This window comes from Dreissena polymorpha, chromosome 8 (assembly GCF_020536995.1).
Source record: "Dreissena polymorpha isolate Duluth1 chromosome 8, UMN_Dpol_1.0, whole genome shotgun sequence".
Classification (NCBI taxonomy): Eukaryota; Metazoa; Mollusca; class Bivalvia; order Myida; family Dreissenidae; genus Dreissena; species Dreissena polymorpha.
In genome coordinates this window covers 17,837,366-17,850,680 of record NC_068362.1, presented here as the reverse complement: position 1 = coordinate 17,850,680, position 13,315 = coordinate 17,837,366, and the positions used below count along the sequence as shown (strand labels likewise).

General features: G+C 35.6%; 1 protein-coding gene across 3 annotated transcripts in view; it reads left to right on the top strand.

The window, feature by feature from the left end:
• The window catches only part of LOC127841632 (neurobeachin-like), a 232,466-nt gene that overhangs the window by 72,880 nt on the left and 146,271 nt on the right, over window positions 1–13,315 (top strand). For all 3 annotated transcript variants that reach the window (XM_052370615.1, XM_052370614.1, XM_052370616.1), the window contains 6 exons: window positions 993–1,101; window positions 3,202–3,283; window positions 4,134–4,251; window positions 4,928–5,120; window positions 5,831–6,050; window positions 11,455–11,734. In XM_052370615.1, the coding sequence (XP_052226575.1) occupies window positions 993–1,101; window positions 3,202–3,283; window positions 4,134–4,251; window positions 4,928–5,120; window positions 5,831–6,050; window positions 11,455–11,734 (1,002 nt within the window). The remainder of the gene's footprint in view (window positions 1–992; window positions 1,102–3,201; window positions 3,284–4,133; window positions 4,252–4,927; window positions 5,121–5,830; window positions 6,051–11,454; window positions 11,735–13,315) is intronic.

Genomic DNA, 13,315 nt, shown 5'->3' with positions numbered 1-13,315 from the left:
TAATACATTGTACGTTTTCGTACCACTACGCCTTCAAATAAATTTACTTGCGCGTTAGGTCGTCAAATATTGTACTACATTGATTCTCCATTAAATAAGCAAATTAGAAAAACCACAAAATAAATAGATTTTGATTATGGTTTTATACAAAACCAAAAAGTTTCGCATATTTGCCCAGTCCCGGTGATCTTTCCCCTGTGATCAGTTGTGGATCAGTTATTAATTAAAACAATTAGCTTTGCATTATTGGCAATACATGTTGTAATAAATGTAATAGGCACAAATGCAGTACTTATTCACACTAATTTACGCAAAAAATTACCACTATGCAAGATATTTTTAAAACAAAAATATATACATTGGTCCGTAAAATAACTTCTCCTCCCATAAGCGAAAAAAAAAAAGCATTACATACTAGTCGCCGCTTTCCAGAGCGACGCCAACAATGTTTAAACATGAAACTTCATGAATGTATATATATCAATGAGAAGAATGGCCTTGCATAAAAGCTATTACTCTAACCTTCATTTTGTTTATTATATATATTGTACATCAATGGATTTGCTTCCATCCATAAACAAAATTTGTTTGGCGTGGGATATCAATTCAACAATTTTGCTTGTTTTTTCAAGTAAAATCATGCAAACATCAAATTTACGAAAATAAAGAATCTTTTGAAGCATTCAGCATCCAGAAGATGATGAGAATCACAAATGATGTTGGCAATTTATTCATTTGCCCATTTGCAACATACCCTTAGAAAGTCAAGCAAATTTGACCATGCAAAACAAAAATCCTTCAAAAGCCTAATCTCCTTTGTAGTGATGTTTTAAATGTTAATTCTCAGTGAGTAAACTTTGTTATCTTTATGTTATTGCCTTCCTACCATGTTGTTCTGAATAATATTAGTTTTCCTACCCATTACGTCCATTTATAATTGACATGTCATTGATCCTACCCTTCTTGATGATGTGAGTTTGATCCTCTTCCAGGCGAAAGCAGGACTCCCTGTCACAACACAACCTGTTCTCCCTGCTCGGGGACCGTCTGCTGCTTAATGACCAACATATCACCATGGCAACCTACAATGCCCTCTTTGAGGTGGGTAGTGTTATGATGAGCTTTTAAGCTTTTTATAACCCTGTTTAAAAAGGGGCGTATTATGGGAACATTCGCGGTGGGCTGGCAGTTAGTGTCCAGGAGAATAATCTCAGGTCATCAACTGTAAGCAATTGAACCGGATCATCATGTAACTTGAGTATACGATTTATGGATCATAATAAAAAGTTTGATACCCATCCAGATCGCATTAAGCACTTCAGTTTTATGGTCCTTGATTTATTAAAAAAAATGCCGCAAATTACACTGTCCTTTCCTAAATTTGAATGTTTAAATTGGATCATAATCAACATTTGTGGTAATGTTTTTAAGCATATAATGTCCAGCAAGTTTGATATCCCGCTGATTTGCATGAAGCTCTTTTGAGTAATGGCCATTTGATTATCTACAATTATTAGTCCCCTTACGGTTTCATCGGAGGGGACTTATGGTTTTGTCTCCGTCCGTCACACTTTTCTGGATCCTGCGATAACTTAAAAGGTTCTTAATATTTTTTCATGAAACTTGGAACATGTATAGATTGCAATATGGACATTATGCACGTCATTTCATTTTGTTCTTACGTCAAAAATTGTGGTTGCTATGGCAACAAATAGACTAGAATTAGTGCTGAAAATGGTGTTTTTTCTGGATCCTGCGATAACTTTTAAAGTTCTTAATATTTTTTCATGAAACTTGCAACATGGATAGATGGCAATGTGGACATTATGCATGTCATTTCATTTTGCTCCTACGTCAAAAATTGTGGTTGCTATGGCAACAAATAGACTAGAAATAGTGCTGATTATGGTGTTTTTTCTGGATCCTGCGATAACGTTAAAAGTTCTTAATATTTTTTCATAAAACTTGCAACATGGAAAGAGGGCAATATGGACATTATGCACTTCATTTCATTTTGTTACTACGTCAAAAATTGTGGTTGCTATGGCAACAAATAGACTAGAAATAGTGCTGAAAATGGTGTTTTTTTCTGGATCCTGCGATAACTTAGTTCCACATGTTTTTTCATGAAACTTGAAACATGGATAGATGGCAATATGGACATTATGCAATGGTGTTTTTTTCTGGATCCTGCGATAACTTAGTTCCACATGTTTTTTCATGAAACTTGAAACATGGATAGATGGCAATATGGACATTATGCACGTCATTTCATTTTGTTCCTATGTCAAAAATTGTGGTTGCTATGGAAACAAAAATAATAATATTCTGAAAATGGTGAAATTTCTGACAATGGTGGAGCTGGTAGCGGACTTTTATTGCTTGGCAATAGTCTTGTTTAAAATAATTTTTGTCTGCTATCTAATAAGTGGTTTCCATAAACTAACATAAGTTTGCATGAACCAATGTTGATGAACATTCAGATACAGTAAGCTTGAATGGAGACCTAGCTCTGGATTGAATTTGGGGCTTGTCAGATCAAGTCAATGCCAGTGTTACTGAAAATAGAAAATGGTTTCTGCTGAATGAGTTTTAATGGAGGTATTATGCTTTAATTTTGTGTGTAAGTAGCATACATGCATAATTAGGAGTAGGTCCTTTTTGGAGATTTTGGAGATGTTTAGGTCAAGGTCACTTACTTTATAAAGAAAAACAGATTTCTCTGAACTTTAGAGATATTGTGATATTGTGCTTAAATTATTTGCCTTGGTCACTGACAATATGCAGAACTAGCTTGGAATTGCATGTTTTGGCTAGTCAGTCTGATAAAGGTCAAGGTCACTGTCATTTAAAATAGAGAACTATTATGTTCAAAGACTTTGGATTGGAGATTATGATGAGATTTTATGTAGGTAGCTAACCTGCAGACCTAACCTGAGATTTGTACAATGACTTAAATTAAATAAGATGAATATGTTAAGGTTGAACATCTGGTTTCACAGCATTAACATGCTTTTTTTGACATTCATGATTAAAAATTAATGTCAGTGAAACATTAAAATTGAATATTTTATTATATCTGAAATATACCAAATTCAAGGAAAACAACCTACCAGTACACATTCGCTGGGTGGAGTTGGTTTGCGAAAATTAAAAAAGTTATACTTGGTTTCATTTTGTTCTGCTTGTCATCATTTTTAGATGCTGGTTGAGAGATTGAGTGAAGATGTTCACAAAACCAGGCACGTGGAGCCAGATGGACATTTCCGTATTGAGAACTCGGGTATGATTGAATGCTTCATGTGTATCATTAATAGAAAGATTCATCTTTCATTAATAGGAAGATCAAAAATGCAAATCCAAATCCATTCAAGGTCAGGTTCAGACAATCAAACCACATCAAAAACTAGTTTCTCTTGTTATGTCCCCCCCCACTATAGTGACGGACATATTGTTTTTGCCCTGTCTGTTGGTTTGTTTGTTTGTTTGTGTGTTTGTTTGTTTGCTCCAACTTTAACATTTGCAATAACTTTTGCAATATTGAAGATAGCAACTTGATATTTGGCATGCATGTGTATCTCATGAAGCTGCACATTTTGAGTGGTGAAAGGTCAAGATAATCCTTCAAGGTCAAAGGTCAAATAAATAGCTTCAAAGTGGCGCGAAAGGGGACATAGTGTTTCTGACAAACACATATCTTGTTTTTCCTAAAAAATTAATAGTGAAAAGAGCTCCCAGTAGCTTAGAAAATAAGATATAAATACATTTGTGTGTTAAATTAGGGTATATTTGACATTTATATTTTGTTTCCTTATATAACAAAAATCCCTCGCCCATTCCAATTTACTACTTCCTTTGTATTGCAAGCATGTTGAAAAAGACCAGATTGTTTTACTATGTCTTTCAAAGGTCTCAATATCCGATTATAATTGCACTCAACTATTCCCTAACATGACCGCTAATCCAAAATAAAACTCAATGTAAACCCGCAATTGCAACCAGTTTCCTTTAGGTCTCGTTGTGACATCTTAATCAAGCAACCATATGGCGTATGATTTATATATGTGTGAAAAAGACGGTACCTTTACCTTGACTGAGTACCCAAAAATATTGTAAGTGTTCATGCTTTTCAGCCCTTCTGAAGGTGATTGCAACGATGATCAGACAGTCGACCACAAATGTGATGGAGGTCAAACGCACCTTCCTCTCCGACCTCACTATTCTATGCACAAACAACAAGGAAAACAGGAGGTAAGTACAGGAGCCTTTCTAATCCTAAATATTTAGTCTTAGAGACATAATGTAGAATGTTGCTGCAGATGTTGGTCCTGCAGGCCCCAATATCATGAACCTTTTAAATTTTAGCTCAATAAAGATGAGATTTGAGAATCCACTCAGCTTATCCTTGAGAACGCCATTCAACGCATGAACAATCTCAAAGCTCAGATTCAAGTACATGTACATAGGTGTCCTCTAGCTCAGTTTTGACTCGGGCTCCAAACAAAACAATACCTATGTTAACACCAAAGTGAGCATGTTTATAAAACTCATTTCAAAAATTGAGAAAAATTGCAAAGTTATTTCAGAATATTTTCTTCTGACCCAGTAGTCAATTAGTCAGCAGATACATTTCTGAAATCAACTGAATTTTGAATAAAAGAAAAGATCCACATTGCTAATTTAGATGCTCTCAGGGAAAACAACGCTTAATACAAATGTGCAAACTGCACAGGCTAATCTTGGAGGACACTTTCTACTCATATGTAATCTTTTGAAAGTTTCATTTAAACTTTAATCCAGTTGATGCGGAAAAATGTCATCCCTTATTTGACTGTGCTGACTGCAGAGGCTAAACCGGTATAATACTTAACGCTTGTGCATTGTGCCTGATTTTCCCAGAGTTTTGCATAATTGTTTTTTGTTACAGAACTGTCCTGCAGATGTCAGTGTGGCAGGACTGGCTGTTCTCGATGGCGTACGTGTACCCCCAGACCCAGCACCAGCACAAGGTGACAGAGATGGTGATGGCGCTCTTCCGTATGCTGCTCCACCACGCCATCAAGTTTGAGTACGGCGGCTGGAGGGTCTGGATTGACACGCTTGCCATCCTGCACTCCAAGGTGTGCAACCGGCACAGGGAACAGCTCATTGAGCCTCGCTATGAGAAAAAGGGGCTTTGTGCACATGCATAAAGTGTCGTTCAATATTAGTCTGTCCGCACAGGCTAATCAGGGACTAAACCCTTGTCTTACACTAGATGCTTGTTAAGAAGAGACATCCTTTTAGTAAAAAACCAACAACAACAACAGTGGAAAGTGTTTTTACTGATTAGCCTGTGCAGACTGCATAGGCTTATATGGGATGACACTTTACAAACATGCATCAAGCCCCATTTAACCATAGCACAGCTCCATTGTTTTGAAATATCATTGTTTTGTGGAGTTAAAAGCTTTGGTAATCTGTGGTTGTATCACATCATGGAGCTGGACTAGATGTAACCAACCTATCTGCGGGAGTTTAAGAGTGTTTGTACTGAATCTTTTTTGGTGTTTTTTTATGCTCACATTCTGGTCAGGGCGATCTTTCGTGATTTTCGTCCGTCATCAGTTGTGACCTGTCCCACTTTTAAACATTTTAGAGGTCTGGTGAAATCAAAAATTAGTTAATGAGATCAAATTGAAGAATTAGTTGGTAAACTCTTCAAAACATCACCAAAAGGTGACTCTTTTTATTGGTTTCAATACAGTCAAGGCCTTGTGGATAACCTATGGGCTATAATCGACATTGTTGCATTAACATCAATTGAATTTCCTCTATTGTTTGAATGTAGGTTGCCTATGAGGATTTCAAGCTGCACATGGCCAAGATGTACAAGCAGTATGACAGACAGAGGGTGGATGACAATGCAGACATGGACGAAAGAAACCAGCGACCAATTAGCACCATATCAGGAGTGTCTGACGCAGAGATCAACAAACCACTGCCGAAATCCACGGTCAAGGTCACAGAAATCAAGGAGGATGAATCAGGCGGGTCACAGGTCAACGAAGGTGATGGTCATTTGAAATCTTAGTCTTCTCAGAACTAGGCTCATTATTATATAGGCTGCTTAAAAATGACATTAATTGATTTCAGTGTAAAATTGTATAATTATTTCAGGAGCGGTCATATAAAACAGCTTGTTGCAAAAATAACTTAAATACCTGACACCTTGATATTTTTCACATTAAATACTTCATTCTTTATAATGTTATATTTATGCCACCACAAACAAAGTTTAGGGGGGTATATAGGAGTGAACTTGTCTGTCAGTCTGTCTGTCTGTCTGTCGGTCGGTCCGTATTAAGTGTACGCTCTCTAATTATCCCTGCCAAATTTTTTTTCAGAGGGGATATAGTAATAGTCTCCGTCCGTCTGTGAGTCCGTCTGTGAGTCCGTCTGTGAGTCCGTCTGTCCGAAACTTTGTCCAGGGCATAACTCCAAATCTATTCAATGGATTTACTTTAAACTTAGAATATTAACAGATGGCAACTAGGAGAAGTTCAGTGATTAAGAACCATAACTTTATCTACCTTAGTTTTTGAATTATCTCCCATTATATAATTTCAAACTTAATTCTTGTCCGGAGCATAACTCTAAATCTACTGAAGGGATTTACTTGAAACTTTAAATATAAACAGATGGCAAGTAGGAGAAGTGCAGTGACTAAGAAACATAACTCTATCTACTTTAGCTTTTTTAATTATCTCCCATTATTTAATTTCAAAGTAAATTTTTGTCTGGAACATTACTCTAAATCTACTGAAGGGATTTACTTGAAACTTTAAATATAAAGAGATGGCAAGTAGGAGAAGTGCAGTGACTAAGAACCATAACTCTATCTACCTTAGTTTTTGAATTATCTCCCTTTATTATTATTCTACTCTAAAACAAACATTCTATACATAGATGGTGACATCACTACATTATTGTTACCTCTATACTAAGATGCATCACATACCTCCATTTGGAGGCATTTATGACTACAACACAAAGAAGTCCGCGGATGAATGAAGAATTTGATTAAGAAGTAATTATTGTTATGATATAAAATTTAAGTGTTATTTTGTTCACATTTATGGACTTACTTTAGTATCAATTAAAATTTTCGTCAGATTTCAACAATTTTGCTCTGTATTCATTTTTGTTAAAACTGTACTTTCACTTTTGCTTGTATAACAACATGGATTGAGGAAAGTTTGCAGTGAAATAGGGTTTTCAAAACCGCTTAAAGCGTTTCAAAAGGAGTGTCTGATGCATTTTTGAAAAGACACAATGTCATGGCTATATTGCCGACTGGGTATGGGAAAGTTTGACATTTCAAGTGGCTCCATTTGCATTGAAAGAGAAGTTCAAGTTGACTTGTTCAGTTTGATTAATTTTGGCACCTTTAAACAGTATCATGATGGACCAAATGCATCGAGCAAACAAGGAATAAGTGTGTGTTTGCTTGACAAGCACTGTCAAAGTGGTCTTCCTCTCTAGACTTTTCACTCCCAGTTTTGGAGTGAACTGTCTACATAATATGAAAATGTATATTTAATATAGAAGTTATTTGTAATAATGGGATTTGTAAAAAAAAATATTGTACCAACAAATTACAAGTTGAACTTATTTGGAGCAAATTCACACAAATAATATGCAAGTAGGAAAATATGGATACATGAGTAAAAGCACTAAGCTTTGAAGTTCTTTGATGGTTGTTTTTAGGGAAGCCTCAAACAAATTATACCAAATAAATAGATCTTATTATAATTGTTTTTATAAGTGTCTGATAGAATTTTTTCTTTTAATAATTGAAATCATTGAACAACTTAGTAAAAGCACAGTATTTATGTTCTTTTATGGTCATTTTTAGTGGAATAGTATGTTACAAATAGAACAATTATAACGATTGTATTAATGAATTTAGATAAGGTGACATCTTAAAGGTGGATAGTCATTCATTAGATGAGATTAGCACATTCTATCGTTGAAAAATATATAACACTTTAATGACTTACCATAGTAAAATAAAGTAGCATAGAATCTGTTGCAGGTCATAAAATGAAAAACTGATGTCGAAGAAGCTATACAAATATTTTACACTGTCAGCACTGATAATTTCTAAATAAAAAAAAATAAAAAAAATCCTAGGCTACCTACATACCTACCCTAGTTTTTTGGTGCACATTTAAATATTATTAATATCATTGAGTTAAATTATCATTATATCAATACGTTTTGTTTACATTTGCTTATTATATTATTAATAATGAAATAATTTGCAAGGACAGTGCAAGTCTGTTATTATTAGTCTATATTAGCTATAAGTAAAAATGAAAATATCAGTGACATCCAATAATTGGATTATATACATATGAATGCATGAAAAAAGACAGTTACATAGTTGATTTATTTATCATATTAAACTGTTTCAAGGAAAATGTGATTTTACCATTTTCAATTCACCAATTGACCCTATTTTATTGGATTAAAAACAACAAATAACTACATGTACAGTTCCACAACCCAGTCCAAGTTTACTCAAACTGAAATAATTCATCAATTGATCCTATTAGCACTAAAACTAAAATGGGGGAGGGGAACGCTTGTGGAAAAAAGGTAGTGGGGAAAAATGTCTGGTGAGGAAACATCTGGGGGGGGGGGAACGTCCGGAATTCCTGCTAAGGGCGAAATTGTTGTTAATATGCCTTTAGAAATGGAAGAAATAATTGAAGGAAAGTACTCATTGGTGTATGCCAATCCAGAAGCATTTATGAGTACAACAATACAGCAATATTGAGTACATTTCAAAGAGATATCATATAACTGTTTCATGCATTGCTGTTGATGAAGCCCACATGATCCTTGACTGGTAACTTTCCCAATTTTATACTTATTATATACTCTATAATCTAGCTTTTTTGTCATAAAATGAGAGGTTTTATTATCCAGCAGGTTTTATGTTTGAACCTTACAAGTTGTCTTATACCCAAGTCCCATCATATAATCATCATCACAATCATCAGCAGCATTATCATATTCATCATCATCATCATTAGCAGCTGCATCATTGTGTTGTATGACCAGAATTCAATACAAATAAAAAAAAACAACCATTACAACAACTACTACTGCTACTACTACTAATTAATTAACTACTACTCAATAGAACTCAATAACTACTACTACTATTACTTACCATGCATTCCCACGTGTAATATAATTCACCTTATTACAAAAACAACATGGAATTTGCAAAATGACTGAAGATGCTTTTAAATCAATGCAAATTTGAAATTTTGAAACAAAACAACATAATCAATACATAATTAGGAAACACTACATTATTGAAACACTGATACCTAGTTCTGGCTACCATAACTTTAAATGTCGCTTTTTAGGACTTTTGACTGGCGCGACTTTAAAGGCGACTAGTACATGTCTGTCAATACTATATAAACTGTATGCTGAAGTTTCTTTAGCTCAATGTGACACCTTTTGTACCAGTTCTTTTATGTATCAAGCCTTTTATGTACCACTTTGAAACTTTATGTATCACCTATATATTATATAGGTGTTATAGTCCATTCATTTATAGCAGTATGAATGGGCAATAATTATCTGTGCAAACAACTTTGATTAATTTGACTCAACTGTTGAGTCAAATTTGAGTTAATCAAATATTGTTTCCACTATAACATTGCAAATGCAATTCATTGTACTGAATCAATTTGTTCTTGCTATCAGAAAAGTTTTAGTAATTTGGAATAAAAGTTCAACATGAAAGAAGAGTACCAAACGACTAAGCAAAGCATTATTTATTAAATAGTTAAACATACTGTTAATGTATCTTTTTATTTATATGTAGCAGGGTACGGTATTAGGGGAACTTATACTGCCTTGCTATATGAGCTAGCTTTTATAGAGACGCTGTAGAGTGCCTGCCTGATTTGGAACCAGGAGGTCCCAGGTTTGATCCCCATGGTGGTCGGGGATTTTTCTGGCTGGGTTACATATACAACATTCTTCAACTATTCTGGTTATGAATACATTTAGTAAATTATATAAAAAATGAGCATATAAATTGAATGGAAAACATACTATTTTATGTCAAGAAAAACAAAGCCACCTGTTTTATTTTGAGTTTGATATTGCGATTAGAACATTCAGCATTTTCAGTATCTACTGATAAATAAATATATGAAAGTGCCAAATGTCCATGATACCATGACGTCCTCCTCCAAATGTTAAATCCATCAACTTCCATTTTATTTCATCCCTAAATAATCCTCTCACACATTACATGTATGTAAGATTCCTTGCAATGTTCACAGCGTTTAGTTTGAATCGATGACGTCCTCAAAATTCAGCAGGTATAAAATTGTAAATATTTATTATTTCGAAGATAACAGTCATTGCAACGTGTTTAGTGAATATTACTTTGATAGGCTGGCATGAAAAGTGGCTCCTTTTGAAGCACAAACTGCATCCAAGAATATATCATAGCTGACCCAATTTGATGAGGCCTGTTTTTGATAATAATTAATTACTATTTTTACTTCTGTGTTCATAATGTTTACGTGCGCCATGCTGGAAATAGTCCGTTTCCCACAATGCTTAGCGCGCATTCACGCAGATCTCAAAGATCGCTGACACAATGCTAAAACAAATGTTCTCATACAAGCAAATACATTTTGGCAGGGATTTGGCAGGACTTTGACAAACTCTTGTTGAAGTTGTTTTCATCTCATCTTCACCAAACGTGGTCAGAAGTTGTATCTAGATGATGTCTAGGTCAAGTTTGAATATGAGTAATTCCGGGTCAAAAACTCGGTCACAAGGTCACTTAGTGCGCTTTTTAACATTCAGCATGGTGTCGGCTCTCTAATTCAAGTAGTTTTCATCCGATCTTCACCGAACTTGGCTTGAAGTTTTATCTAGATGATCTTAATGCTAAGTTTTAACATGGGCCTGGCCGGGTCAAAAACTAGGTCATGGGGTCACTGAGTGCATTTTAAACATTGAGAATGGTGTCTTCTCTCTAATTGAAGTAGTTTATTCCTGATCGTAACCAAACTTGGTGAGAAGTTTTATCTAGATGATCTCTAGGCCTTGTTTGAACATGGGCCATGCGGGGCCAAAAACTAGGTCACAGGGTCACTTTATTCGTTTTACACATTCAATGTGGTGTCTGCTCTCTATTTCAAGTACTTATCATCCGCTCTTCAACAAACTTGGTCAGAGGTTTTATCTAGATGATCTCTAGGAAATGCTCTAACATGAGCCATGCTGGGCCAATAAATAGGTCACGGCGTCACTTAGTGCGTTGTACACATTCAGCATGATGTTCCCTATTTCATATACTTTTTATCCGCTCTTCATGTGGGGGTATTCATCACGTCTGTGACAAAGCTCTAGTTCTATTTCAAGGAGCAGGAGGGGATATGGAAAGCAGCGTAAGAGATGTGAAGCCCAATGCAGGGGAGACGGACAAGCCTGCGCAGGAAGGTAAGGCTAACAATGATGGTGCAAGCAAGGAGAGGAAAGTACCTTCGAGAACTGAGTCAACACGCAGCAGTCAGAGAATGTTTAGTTCAGGACCTCGGGCCCCTCCGTTCAGGATTCCAGAGTTCAGGTGGTCCTATCTCCACCAGAAACTGCTATCAGATCTCCTTTTCTCGATTGAAACAGATGTCCAAGTTTGGAAGAGGTAATTGGTGTATAATTGGTGGGGGTTTTTGTGTTTTTTTAGCTCACCTTATTGCTCAGGTGAGCTTTCGGGATCAGTCTTTGTCCGTCGTATGTCCGTCCGTCCATATTTGGTTGTAAACACTCTAGAGCCACATTTCTTGTGCTATCTTCATGAAACTTGGTCAGAAGATTTGTCCCATTGAAATCTCGATCATGTTCGAATCTGGGTCATGCTGGGTCAAAAACTAGGTCACTAGGTAAAAAAAAACAAAAAACTTGTAAACACTGTAGAAGTCACATTTCATGCCCAATCTTCATGTTACTTTGTCAAAATGTTTGTCTTAATGATATGTTGGTTGATTTAAAAAGTGGTTCCGGTACGTTGAAAAACATGACCGCCAGTGGGCGGGGCAGTTTTCCTTATTTGGCTATAGAGAAACCTTGTAAATTCTCAAGAAGTCGCAATTTTTGCCCAATCATCATGAAACTTGGTCAAAACATTGATTTTATTGATATCTTGGACAAGATCGAAAATGGTCCAGATTGGTGAAAAAACATTGCCACCAAGGGGCGGGGCAGTTTTCGCTTTATGTATTTAGTGAAAACATGTCAACACTCTAGAAGTCACATTTTTGGTCCAATCTTCATGAAATTTGGTCAGTACATTTGTTTCCTAGATACGCGAGTTAAGTTTGAAAATAGTTCTGGTCCGTTGAAAAACATGGCTGCCAGGGGGAAGGGGCAGTTTTCCTTAAATTTATATTGTGAAAAGGTTTGTGAACAGAAGTCACATTTTTTGCCCAATCATCATAAAACTTGGTCAAAACATTGGTTTTATTAATATCTCGGACAAGTTAAAAAATGGTCCGAAAATGGTCGGTGAAAAAACATGGCCGCCAGTGGGTGGGGCAGTTTTCTCTATATGTTTATAATGAAAACATTTGAACACTCAAGAAGTAATATTTTTGGCTCAAGTTTCATGAAATATGGTCAGAACATTTGTTTCCGGTCCGTTGAAAAACATGGCTGCCAGGGGGGGAGCGCATTTTTCTTATATTTATATAGTAAAAAAGCTTGTGAACACTCTAGAAGTCACCTTTTTTTCCCAATCATCATGAAACTTGGTGAAAAGATCGGTTTTATTTATATCTCAGATAAGTTTTAAAATGGTCCCGATGGGTCAAAACACATGGCCATCAGGGGTGGGTGGGGCAGTTTCCTTATATGACTATATAGAAACCTTGTGAACACTCTAGAAGTCATATTTTTGCTTAATCATCGTGAAACTTAGACAATACATTGGTTTGATTGATATCTCGGATAAGTTGGGAAATGGCTCAGATCGGTGAAAAAAACACTTTTTAGCTCACCTGATTGCTCAGGTGAGGTTTTAGGGTTGGTCTTTGTCCGCTGCTGTCCTTACTTCCACATTTGGTTTGTTAATACTCTGTCATTCATATTTCTCAAGCATTCTTTATCAAAGTTGCTGAGAAGCTATATGGCCACAAGATCTCAGTTAAGTTTGATAATGAGCAAAATCACATAATAAAGGACAAAATTATTGCCTTTAGATTGTCAAAATTTTCATGATTTATACAAA